The sequence below is a fragment of the Crassostrea angulata genome, chromosome 9, assembly GCF_025612915.1.
Source record: "Crassostrea angulata isolate pt1a10 chromosome 9, ASM2561291v2, whole genome shotgun sequence".
NCBI classification, from domain to species: domain Eukaryota; kingdom Metazoa; phylum Mollusca; class Bivalvia; order Ostreida; family Ostreidae; genus Magallana; species Magallana angulata.
This window is the reverse complement of record NC_069119.1, coordinates 23579378-23592679: the sequence shown is the minus strand read 5'-3', so window position 1 is coordinate 23592679 and position 13302 is coordinate 23579378. Positions and strand designations below refer to the sequence as shown.

Here is a 13302-nt window from a genome sequence, read left to right as displayed (position 1 = left end):
CTCCTTTTTTTCAACGATTTATTAAAAGTTTGCTTCAATGTTGGTTTTGATCTTAATAAATCTGGTTTATATTTGATAACGATGATATCAGCTTGTGTTTATTTCTTTTAAATTTAAATGGTGTTGATATTTGTTATACTACCTAATTCTTTTTAAACATACGATGCCTACTTTTTCAAAAAGCTAAGATTTCTTTTAATAAAATTTTGTGCTTATGCAACTCTCATGTATATTGACCACTTAAAACGATATTTTGTCGGGAAAAGAGCGTTTTGTTGCAAAGAATCAATTTTAATGTTTATTGTTTCTAATTATTAATAAATTGAGTTTGCCGTTCTATGAAAAGTAATTGGATTGTGTTTACATTCCTTTATGAGACGAAATATTTAAAACAGTAATTAATTTAAATTTTTTTTTGCTTACTTACATTTAGTTTCAGAGGCAAAAGGTGCCCCCAAATGCCAGAAGTTAACAATCTTCATTTGAAAGTGTTCTTTATATAAAACACTCAATAATTTAATCACGAAATGATAATAGGAATTTGATTTTTCAAGGCGCGTGTCATGTAATTTTTTAACAATACATGTAAGAGTTTATCAATTTGAACCAGCAATAGAACATCATGTTTAAACAACTGCTAATAATTTACATGTAATGAAACATAAAATGGCTTCATATGTTTTAATAAAGAACATTAATTTTCTTGTAGCATTTTTGTGTCAATTTGCAGAAGACAAGCAATACAAATTATCAGCAAACAGATAATCTAACCTTTTATATTCTCCTCTTTTTAATAACAGAGAAAATATTTTTGTCTTTGAAAAATGATTTAAAGATTTGGATAATATAAAAATTTTCATATGATTTCCTAATAAAAATCATTTGTTGCAATAACAAATTAAGGTAGTATGTGACACCTCAATATTGTGACAAACATGTAGTTCTTATCAAAGTAGTCCATAAAATCAAGTATTATTTTATCAACTTTTGGGTTTTCCCAAAATCGTTATCTAATAGCGTAGTGCAATGAGCTAGAGCGTTTCCAGCGAATCTGTAAGTCATGAGTACAAATCCTGTCGGGGCTTTGATAATTTTTGGCATTTTAACACTTTTTAAATACAGTTTTCTGTCATATACTGCATAATTTGAAAACTCTTAACCTTAGAAAGTATTTTAATTATAATGTACTTTCATCGACATTATTATCAAAAAAGTGTCCCATTTCATCCGAATATATTATAATCGCTCTGCTTAACACAACCGTTTACTTTGTACTTGATGGATAATTACACGACATATATCACATTAATAAGTAAAACAAAACATTTTTACTATATCTATTTTTTATTTGTTAAAACGCAAGTATGTTAAAATAATAGTCAATCAAACTAAGAGTAAATTCCACTTTTCTTGTTCAAAACTGAAAATACTCATCTTCTCTCGACAAATATTAATGATGAACCAATATTCAGCGTTGCACTTCATTTTTAAGGAACTGATTATGATTAAAATGAAAACGGAATCTTATAAAAAGATTTTAAAAAATGTATTTCTTTAATACTACAAACTTTAAATTGAAAAGACTTAGTTTTCATTTTCTACTCTGGATTAATGAGAATGACTTTACTTCCTGCTTGTTATACAGTGCAATCATTTTGTGATCCTCAAACATGGGATCGACCGCAAACAAGATAAGTGATATAGTCACCGGAGACAGTTGAAATTTAAATAACTGACTTATTTAAAAGAGAAAGCTTCTGGTCAGAAAACCTTAGCTGTGTTCCTAGCGCGATAAAAACAAAGCTATGGAAAACATTTGTAAATAACGAGATGCGGGTTTTTTTTTCGGACATTAACTTGAGTTCTTAAAATGTTTTAATTAGAGATTTTGATTTTCATTCATGGCGGCATGAAACAGAACCTCGCGCGGGGTTATACCAAGACCAGTTACAATTGAGACATTATCCAAATGCAATTAAGCCTTGAGTAAATCGATACAAATCACAAACCATTAGATCTCCAAACAAAAAGAGAAAATCCTTCGACGCAAAAGATAATGTATGCCCAGTTGGTTGATAGACCCTTCTATTAAAGGTCATATGAAACGATTTTTAACACTATGATTTTCTTTCATGAATACAAAGCTTGGTATAAACAAATGTTAAAATACATGATGTAAGATTGTTTTGCCTTTGCATTACTGAGAAATAACCGTGAAAACTGAGCACCTGAAAAAATTCTTGCCCGCTAATCGTTCTTGATTTTGTGTATTTATGACGTCACAAAGACCCACCGATGTAAACAATGCATTAAAACTAGTGTGATTTTTCAGTAGTTTATCGATTAAATTTTAGTAATTTTTGCATATATGAACGTGTCTTTCTTTTCAAATGAGATCATTTGATTTCGTAGTAGCCTACAGATGACTTAGTTTTAATTGGTGGTTAATGAATAAATCTAATATCAGCTGCTCACAAAAGTAAAATCATGATGAGATCCCGTACTGGAGTGGAAATTTAACGAAAGAAATGCTCCAACATTTACAGCTGATTAATGAATTATCCTTATCCTTTTGAAATAGAAACATCATTTTCTTCTTCGGTACGTATAATGATTTCGCTACATTTAAAGGGAATTAAAGCATTTAAATTGATTTGATTTATTTTGTCACATAAAAAAGTATATAAGGCAGGCCAATGAAAATGTCTGAGGCATTGTGTACATAGTTTGTATTTAAGAGCTGCTATAAAATGCCGCAAAATTATTCTTAAATTTTATTTCGAAATAATATAAATTTCTGACTTATTGATATATACATTATTGATATGTAGCAATTATATCTTTAGAAAATACTTTGTGTACACGTGTATTAACGTTTTATTAAATTAGATCGCGGAAATATGGCACTTAAGGATTTAGAAATGTATCGGTAAAATAAATTGCTTGTTTGATAAAAATAGTTGTGAACGAATGTGAAGATAATCAACAGATTTTATTAAGAACAAGCATCAATAATGATAAAAAAAAAACGAAAGAAAACATTGTGGAAGAAAGTGATATAAAAGGGATCTGTGAGTAAACACCGCACATACACGTTTTAAAATCAAAACACCGCACATTCAAGTACACGTTTCAAAAACAAAATATTTGAAGAAATTTCTCTTAGACTAAAAAGAATTAAATGGTAACATATTTGTGAATTTGAAAGTGAAACAAACAATATAATCGTGAAGCGAATGAGGCACAATGAGGCCTACAAGTTGTTTAGAAAAAAAATCTTAATGAATTGCATGAACGTGCAAATGGGAAAAAACGATCAGACTTATTTTCGAATTTGTCAATTTCATTAAAAAGATCAAAATAAAACATATAAATATGCTTATATTAAAATTATATTATACTTGCATGTGGATCTATGAAGAAAATCATTTATTCTCCCTGCAGTCTCGAACTGAATATCATTATGTACACGCTATTACATGTAAATAAAAACGCACACGATTTCATTTCTTGAGAGAAAAAATACTGACGTGGTTGATTATTGTATAATTATACAAGTTTTTATATAAAATAGTATTTTTTTTTCTTTTAAAATGCTGCAAAATGACATGGATATTTGTATTCACAACATAGCTTTATAAGGCGATTGGGTCTTACTGACGTCATAAGCAAGGGAGGTAAGCCGCGTAAGTCAATGTTCCTTTTTCCGATTAAGTAATTTTGATCGACTGTGGCGCTCACATTTTGCATAAAATATCCAAAAAACAATGTCAGTCTTCTTAAATAGGCACTTATGAACTCATTCCCGTATATAACTCAATATGGTCAGGATATCGTTTCATATGACCTTTAAGAAATACATACTGAAGAAGCAGAAATATTCGTTAAGGATTTAATTTCGTTATTTTTGTTGGCCGTACAATTAACGAAATAAAATCCATGACGTATTTTTAACCAAACTGTCAATGAATGAATGAATACAAAGAGACTACGAAATGAGGAAATAAAATGCCAACAGAATTTTTTTTGGTTAAAAAACAACGAAAATCTGACCCAACGAAAATATGTGCTTCTAAAGTATTTTTAAAGTAGTACCAAGGGTTCTTTTGGGTGTTTTGTTAGTTTGACATAGGGGTCAACAACGAGAACGTCATAGTAAGTTTATACAACAGATGCACTATCCTCTTATCAACAGACGAATTGGAAACAATATTTACATAAAATATCCTTTTTAAAATAGTAATATCATAAATAACATTGTAAGAGATAAAACAATTCTGAACCGTTGAAATATATTTTGGCTCTACCAAAAACTATCTACATTAGTCTTAAAGAGAGGTACATATGGTATGCCAAGTCTTACACTTCATTACAAGGATTTTACAAGGGTTTTTTAACTACGAAAAATAAAGTCAAATTGAAAATAACTTTTCCTTTTTTTTATATTTATTCGGAGAAAACGCAAAAAAACTGTAGGTACTTTACCTGCAATGTTCGACATTCACGTAAAGTATATTGAACTCATGAAATATTAGGTTCATTAAATAGTAATTCATAAAGTACTTTATAGATTATATTTAGAGAACTACATATTGTTAATCCTTTGTAGGCTCTTTTAAATTCGTGTTAATATATCAGAAATATGACTTTGACTGCACGACAAAGACTTAAAGGTTTTCAAAAGTTAAAGTAGTCTAGAAGGAGCGCTGACCTAAATTTTGCGTAAAACTTTAGGACATTGGAATATATATAATTAAGAACATTAGTTTGGATACATCACATTTAATGTTCTGTGAACACAAAATGATTTCATGGTTGGCAGTAGTAGTCTTTATTTGCTATATTAATAGAGGATTAATCTTTGCATATACGCTGCAAGATGAACAGACTCTTCACTCTGCCTTACTCACCGGATACAATACGGGTCTTCGGCCGGGAATTGATAGAACCATTCCTTTGACTCTAAACATGACATTTCTTTTGTTTTCCATTAAGGAATTTGACATGAGCACTGGTGAATTTTCTGTGACTGGGGTTTTTGTTCTGAACTGGATAGACGAGAGACTTTCTTGGAATCCGGCAAGTTACAACCAAACAAATACGACAGTCATCTCACAGAGTCAGCTGTGGCTTCCAAATCTCATCAATGTTAACCCGTTTGAAGATATAACTGGTCTTCGACACGACGAACTATCTATTATTGTAGACTACACTGGACTCTGTACTTGGTTTGCTATTGAAACATTTGAAAGTGTGTGTTACACTGATGTCACTAAGTATCCATTTGACACCCAAGTCTGTAGCATAAAGTTCTATGTTTGGGGATATTCATACAAAGATATTGACTCCACATTTGTGTCATCAAAAGTCCTTCTCACACTGTACACTGAAAATGGAATATGGGAGGTACACGATTCAGCAACGTACACGCAGATGAATATCTACAATGACAAAGAAATTATAGTCGAACTAACCCTTGAACGCAGAACTTCATATTATATTGTAAGCTTGATACTTCCGTTAGTTTTTATCACGTTTCTGACGAGTTTCGTCTTCCTTCTACCACAAGATTCAGGAGAGCGATTAGGATTTTCCCTTACAGTTTTACTGTCGGTTGTTGTGTATCTCACAATCATTCAAGACATTCTGCCTGAGGCATCAGAACCTCATGTGTCCATCCTTGGCATTTTCCTGTCCATTTTTGTCGTCATGGGATCACTTGTAGTTATTGTAGTCATTATCAACCAGCGTATTCAGAACCAGTGTAGTCAAAAAACGGTACCCAAGTTCATTAACCGACTCATCTTTTTTGTACGAAGAAAGGATAAAGATATGGTAGAGCCCTTGGGTTCAAAGATAGAAATAGATTACAGGGATGAAGATAATGTACTGACATGGTCTGAAGCGGCGAATGATCTTGATTTAATTTTCTTCATAGTTTCGCAAGTTGTGTTTTGTATTCTGGGTATATGTTATTTCCTAAGTGTTTTGACTTAGGCTGTTCTTTTCTGTTTTCTTAAAAAACCACAGATAAGACTATATCTTACGTGATGAAACCTAAATTTGAAAGCAGTCTCCGAAATAGCATCGATGCGTTATTACTATAATAGTATTAGGTTACTTATTCAATATATTCATGATATTATTTTAAATATTTATGTTTTGTGAACTTTTGGGGAATGTCAGAGGTAAATTCTGGTTTTGTGTGTTTAAGAGTAACTTATAATTGACTTAAATATATATTGTATATGTACAATAATAGCTTGATTTGATTAAAAAAAAAGATCAATGCAACTAATTATTATTTTCCTTCTTCTTTCTGGATAGTTTTTTCTTTGTTACACAGGCCAACAATTAAAACAGCATTAATCGAAACAGATTAGGAATTATGCGTTTACATAAATAAAACCTTATGGTATATAACATATGAGTCTGTAAAACATATTTTTTAGTTGAATGTTTGTTCGATCATTATTTTTCTAATGAATTCAGTTACATTAAAGAAGTCAGAAAGGTCAAAATATGAATGGTAAAGGACATTTACCAATACAAAGATTGGTGCAGATTTGTTTGCTATAAAGATTGTAAAATTGTTTTGTTTCAGACACCAATTATCTCTATGGATGATATCATTAAATAATCATTAAAGAAATATCATTACATTGAGGTTGTGTAATAACAATTTTGAACTTATCCATACATTGCTATTTCTCTGGCGTTAATAATATATTGTTGGTGTTTAAATAGAGATGAACCTTTAAATTTAATTGAATACTTTTGAATTTCTGTTCGATTCTCTGCGCACCCTTACAGGATTTAAGTTTTCGAGCTTTGGAAAAGAAACATCATCTAATTTAGATGCCCCGTATTACAGATTACCATTTTATAAGAAATATCTTGCAAGAGTTATCTTGCTTTTTTTTGGAATAAAATATCACAGGGTAAGCTACCCTGAGCCCAAACAAATTGATAAAGGATAACATCAGCTTACACATCAACCTTAAAAAATACAATCTACTTCTAAGTTATACATTATAAGGTAAAGCTTAAAAGAAGGTATGTTTTTTGTATTTAAGTAAGTCTGCATTACCATCAGGTTAGAAGATTTGCAAATAAAACACTCAGTATATAGCAGCATATATCGCCTTGTTCTCTTAACTATCGTCTTTTAAACACTTGCCGAGTACTGATTAACTAAAAACTGAAGGAAGACTTTTATTTTTACTGGTCTGGAAACTCTCTACGGATTTTATCATAAGTGGCATATTTTAACTGATAGCAAGCAAATTATTTCAATCAATTACCTCAATATAAGCCGACATTAATTTTGTGTTATTTTCACTACTGTTAAAATGTCCCTATTTTTTACATCCTAAACCATGTTTCTTTATTTACAAACAGTTAACTAATTAAGGTAACTGAACTCATATCTCTGCCCCAAGAGTTTGGCCCTTTGTCTATCTTTTTTTTTTCTTAATAAAGTCTATGGTCATTTCTGAAATTCAAATTCAATACTGATTAAATGAAAGTGTCATTTAATCAATAAAGCAACATTTTACGTCAATTTTCTGCAAGAATATCATTTCTAAAATACATTTTCTCTACGATTTGATGCTTTCTTTTTGGCTTAACCTTACCATATAAATAAGGACATTTATCTAATTGTACTGAATACCACACTGCTCAGAATAATTGGTTTGTCCAAAAAATGCGAAACCTCTAAATCTATGAAAGTATTTTGATTATAGTGTACTTTCATCCACTTTATCATCGACAAGTGTCCTATTCCATCTTGAGATAAATTGGGAATTTAATCACTCTGCTAATCACAATTATTCATTGTTTATTACATGACATATATCAAATTAATAAAAAGAAAATCATTTTTACTAGATTTGTTTCTTATTTGTTTAAACGCAAGTATGTTAAAATAAAAGTCAATCAAATTAAGAGCCACTAGTTCATCTAAATCGAAGGTTTTAGCAAATATCGAACGATATATAATGGGAATTGATTCGTGGTGATATCCGGTGACACATTTTAAACTAGTTGTATCGGTTACCGACTTTTAAAAATGAGCGCACTTTATCAATCAATTCTTTTGACCTATCTAATTTTCAATGTATAAGTAATTTCTTGCATTAACGAAATCAGGATACACATAAATACCCATCATCGTACAGATTGTGGATATAATTGACAGCATCAACAGCGAGTGTCAATTCTTTAAATAGGACGTTAAATACGTTGAATATTTTCGTACAAATTCCTGTATATTTGGATACAAACATAAACATTTACAATTTATTAAATATCATAAATACTTTGAGGAAATATGAAAAGTATTTGCAGTGAGCATTTATTAGTGTACATGATGAATTTCTGGTCGGGATCTTTACTCGTCTTCTACCTCCTGAAACTAGGACTAGTCCTTGCTGGAACCCGTGTTGATGAAGAAAACTTGCATGCTTTCTTATTTTCAGGATATAATAAAGAAATTCGTCCTGGAATGAATAGAAGTATTCCTCTCCCACTTGACATAATATCCTATCTATATTCCCTAAATGATTTTGATCTAAACAAGGGAAAGCTTTCGTTAACTGCAATATTTTTACTGACTTGGGTGGATGAAAGACTCTCCTGGAATCCGGCGGCCTTTAACGATACAAACAATATATCTATTTCTCAGAAAAAAATATGGATTCCAAATCTTGTGAACATAAACCCTTATGACGATGTTACTGAACTAAGAACGGATGCATCGGCGGTAAGAGTATTCAGTAGTGGATATTGTGTGTGGCTTGCTCTGCAAACATTCAAAGTCATATGTAAAGCGGATGTGACAAAATATCCCTTTGATACTCAAACATGTGCAATGAGATTCTACGTTTGGGGATATGCTCCAGCAGAAGTTAAATCCAAATGTTTGCCACCAGTTGCAGATGAGTTTGTATATTACTCTGAAAATGGCGTTTGGGATATCATTGATTCTTCATCCTACATTCAGTTAGACTTCCATAAATATGAAATAATAAATTTCGAATTTGTATTAAAACGCAGAGCTCCGTATTATATCGTGAGTTTGATATTACCAATTGCTTCGGTTTCATTTCTTATGGGCTTTGTATTTCTTCTTCCAGTTGAGTCTGGGGAAAGAGTTGGGTTTTCTACAACTTCTCTTCTCTCTGTGATTGTTTATCTTACGATTATTCAGGAAATGTTGCCTGAATCGTCAGAACCAAATATATCAACTCTTGGTTATATTCTGGTGACGTACGTTGTGACCGGATCATTCGTTGTCATAGAAGTCATCATCAGCCTCTGGATTCAGAGTCGGCCATCCCAAAGTCCTGTTCCTAAAAGTTTAAGTCGTCTTATGACATGTTCACTCAAGAAACGAAATAAAATATCTGAAGATACACTTGATACCAAGGAAGAGGAATGTGACAACTTAATTGATGAAGTCACTTGGCCAGATGTATTAAGAATGTATGACAAAGCTTGTTTTATATTAACTAATATTGTGTTTTGCGTATCGTCATTTATATACTTTTGCATAGTTTTGTCGTGAATGTATCCATTTATATGGGGGAAAATTGTTGAAAGTACATGTATCCTGTCCGTCTTAAATATGCTTTTAAGGATTTCAGCGATTTGTTGATGATATTTTGATATTTGCTATAGAAGCCATCAAATGTTACGACAACTATTTGGTAAACCGGTAAATGCTTGTATATTTACATTGTAGTTATCTGAGATATATCAATGTCTTCAAATGTCTTACTTTAAATTTAATACATTTTAACTGGTGGATTATTTTTTATTTCCTATTTCTATTTAAAAACAAAATCTTGCAGAGGTCACTTTGATAACGGGGAAAATGGAAATTCCACTTTACTTTTTCAAACACATATACTCATCTCCTCGTGATTTCAAATTTTATTATTGCAAAAAAATATCCAGCGTGACATAAGGTTCATTTTTATCATCAAACATGTGTTGATTTATCTATCTTTCATCTATCTATCTATCTATCTATCTATCTATCTATCTATCTATCTATCTATCTATCTTTCTATCTATCTATCTATCTATCTATCTATCTATCTATCTATATATATATGTATCATTTTTATTTGAAGTAAAAACAAAACGTAACATTAATCATTAGTTTTATTTCTTATGAAAAGCCATTAACATTGTGTTGTTAAGCAGTTATCTATTTAATACACTCATTACAATGCATATTATGCAGAGACATTTTGAATTTGACCAAAACAAAGAAAATCATTACCAGGAATATGAGGAATTGATTTCTTTAACCTCAATTTAAATTCAATCAAATTCAATCTGAACGCTCTTATTCCACAAATTAACTCCACAAATGAGTGAATAATATTAAAGATTAAACGAATATTTTGAATTTAAAAGAGCTAATTTTATTTCTACTTTGATTAATTAATGAAGATTACTTTAATTCCTGGTTGTTATACAGTGCAATCACTTTGTGGTCCTCAAACGGGGGATCCACTGCAAACAAGATAAGGGATACTCACCGAAGACAGCTGAAATTAACATAACTGACTAATTAAAAGAGAAAGCTTCTGGTCAGAAAACCTTAACTGTGTTCTTAGCTCGATAAAAACAAAGCTAGGGAAAACATTTGTAAATAACCAAGTGCGGTTTTTTTTTTCGGACATAAACTTCTTAAATTGTTTTATTTAGATATTTGAATTTATATTAAGAACGCCATGAAACAGAATCGCACGCAGAATTTATTCAAGACCATCTACAACTGAAACATTATCCAAATGTAATTAAGCCTTTAGTATATCGATACAAATCACAACCCATTAGATCTCCAAACAAGTCGGGAAATCCTCTAACACAAAGGCTTTATATATGCCTAATTTGTTGATGGACCCTTCCATTAAAAGTTAAGTACTTTACAGTAGTGCTCAGGGTTCTTTTTGGGGTGTTTCATTTAATAGCAATTCATTATGTACTTTATCGATTATGTATACAGAACTTCATATTGTTATTCTCTTTGATGTTCTTTTAAATCCGTTTTATTATTATAAGTAACACGACATTGTCTGCAGGACCAAAACTTTAAGATTTTCATAAGTTATAGCAGTTTAGAAGGAAATCTTAGCTATAATTTGACATTGGAATAAATACTATTTAAACAATTGATTCGGATATACAATGTGTAATGTTCTGTAGACACAAAATGATATCATGGTTGACAGTAGTAGTTTTGAGCTGCTTTATCAATAGAGGGCTCATCTTTGCCTATACGCTCCAAGATGAACAAACTCTCCATTCTGCCTTACTCACCGGATACAATAAGGGTCTTCGGCCGGGAATTGATAGAACCATTCCTATGATTCTCAACATGACATTTCTTTTGTTTTCCATTAAAGAATTGGACATAAGCACTGGTGAATTTTCTGTGACTGGGGTTTTTGTTCTGAAATGGATAGACGAGAGACTTTCTTGGAATCCGGCAAGTTACAACCAAACAAATACGACTGTCATCTTGCAGAGTCAGCTGTGGCTTCCAAATCTCATCAACGTGAACCCTTTTCAGGATATAACTGGTCTTCGACACGACGAACTATCTATTATTGTAGACTACACTGGACTATGTACTTGGTTTGCTATTAAGACGTTTGAAAGTGTGTGTTACACTGATGTCACTAAGTATCCCTTTGACACCCAAGTCTGTAGCATAAAGTTCTATGTTTGGGGATATTCATACAATCAAGATATTGATTCCACATTTGTTTCACCAAAAGTCCTTCTCACACTGTACTCTGAGAATGGAATATGGGAGGTCCACGATTCAGCAACGTACACGCAGATGAATATCTACAATGACAAAGAAATTATAGTCGAACTAACCCTTGAACGCAGAACTTCATATTATATTGTAAGCTTGATACTCCCGTTAGTTTTTATCACGTTTCTGACGAGTTTTGTTTTCCTTCTACCACAGGATTCAGGAGAGCGATTAGGATTTTCCCTTACAGTTTTACTGTCGGTTGTTGTGTATCTCACAATCATTCAAGACATTCTACCTGAGGCATCAGAACCTCATGTGTCCATCCTTGGCATTTTCCTTTCCATTTTTGTCGCCCACGGAACACTTGTAGTTATTGTAGTCATTATTAACCTGCGTATTCAGAACCAGCGTAGTCAAAAACCGGTACCCAAGTTTATCAACCGACTCATCCTTTTTGTACGAAGAAAGGATTTAGATATGGTAGAGCCCTTGGGTTCAAAGATAGAATTAGATTACAATGAGGAGGATAATGTACTGACATGGTCTGAAGTGGCGAATGATCTTGATTTAATTTTCTTCGTAGTTTTGCAAGTTGTGTTTTGTATTTTGAGTAAATGTTTTTTCTTAAGTGTTTTGACGTAGGCTGTTCTCTTTTTTATTAAAACACCAACGATAAGTCGAGTTTTCATTGATTAAACCTAAATCTGAAAGCGGTCTTAGAAATAGCATCGATGCGTTATTACTATGATGATTTTTTTAAGCAACACTGTGGCTCGATCAATATTTATTAATGCATTCAATTATATTAAAGAAGTAAAAAAGAAAGTAAAAACAGTAATGGAAAAAGAAATATTTCAAATACAATGATTGTTGCAGATTTGTTGGCAATAAAAATTGTAAAATTGTTTTCCTTCTGATTCCCGTCTTTTCTAAGAAGGATATCAGAAATATCAATATAAGGAGGTTGTGTAAATGATATTTTTGCACTTATGCAGGCATTGTTATTTTCCTTGTGTAAATAGAATATCGGTGGGGTTTTTTAAAAATAAAAATGAATCGCAAGCTTGCAAGAGTTATCTCGCTTTTCACTGGAAATAATCATTACACGATGAGGTGCTCTAGCGTTACACTGAAAAGCTCTAGCATATTAATAAAGGATTTAATTTGTTTACACTTTAACCGTAATTAAAATACAATCTTCTTCTAAGTTAAACCATAAAAGGTTTAGTTTAAACGATTGTATGTTACGCTTGTGTGTAAGAACAAATTATAAGACGGTCTGCATTACCATAAGATTAAGGAGATTGACCTTCAAAACTTTAAATAATTAGCAGCGTACTTCGCTTTGTTCTATTAATTATCGTCCTTTTAAACACTTGCCGATTACTAATTAACAAAAACTGAAGGCAGATTTTTATTTCTATATAGAAATATGATTCGAAAACTTTCTGCGAATTTTATGATAAGTGGCATTTTTTAACTAATTGCAAGCAAATTACTGTAAACTATTTCGC

At 31.4% G+C, this 13302-nt stretch overlaps 3 protein-coding genes across 3 annotated transcripts; all 3 read left to right on the top strand.

Moving 5' to 3' along the window:
* Positions 1-4674: 4674 nt before the first annotated feature.
* LOC128163586 (neuronal acetylcholine receptor subunit alpha-6-like) lies at positions 4675-6760 on the top strand. Its single transcript, XM_052827215.1, has one exon. The coding sequence runs from the start codon at positions 4786-4788 to the stop codon at positions 5995-5997; it is 1212 nt and encodes a 403-aa protein (XP_052683175.1). The 5' UTR covers positions 4675-4785; the 3' UTR covers positions 5998-6760.
* A 1406-nt stretch (positions 6761-8166) lies between these two features.
* On the top strand, positions 8167-10034 carry LOC128163964 (neuronal acetylcholine receptor subunit beta-3-like). The gene has a single exon (XM_052827664.1). It carries the CDS (start codon positions 8336-8338, stop codon positions 9569-9571), a length of 1236 nt encoding a protein of 411 aa, XP_052683624.1. The 5' UTR covers positions 8167-8335; the 3' UTR covers positions 9572-10034.
* Positions 10035-10156: 122 nt separating this feature from the next.
* Positions 10157-12534, top strand: LOC128163647 (neuronal acetylcholine receptor subunit alpha-6-like). The gene has a single exon (XM_052827270.1). The coding sequence runs from the start codon at positions 11216-11218 to the stop codon at positions 12428-12430; it is 1215 nt and encodes a 404-aa protein (XP_052683230.1). The 5' UTR covers positions 10157-11215; the 3' UTR covers positions 12431-12534.
* The last annotated feature ends 768 nt before the right edge of the window (positions 12535-13302 follow it).

Bases quoted from the DNA above. Each gene is read 5' to 3' on its own strand.
- LOC128163647 (XM_052827270.1), top strand. From the start codon at position 11,216: ATGTTCTGTAGACACAAAATGATATCATGGTTGACAGTAGTAGTTTTG.
- LOC128163586 (XM_052827215.1), top strand. From the start codon at position 4,786: ATGTTCTGTGAACACAAAATGATTTCATGGTTGGCAGTAGTAGTCTTT.
- LOC128163964 (XM_052827664.1), top strand. From the start codon at position 8,336: ATGAAAAGTATTTGCAGTGAGCATTTATTAGTGTACATGATGAATTTC.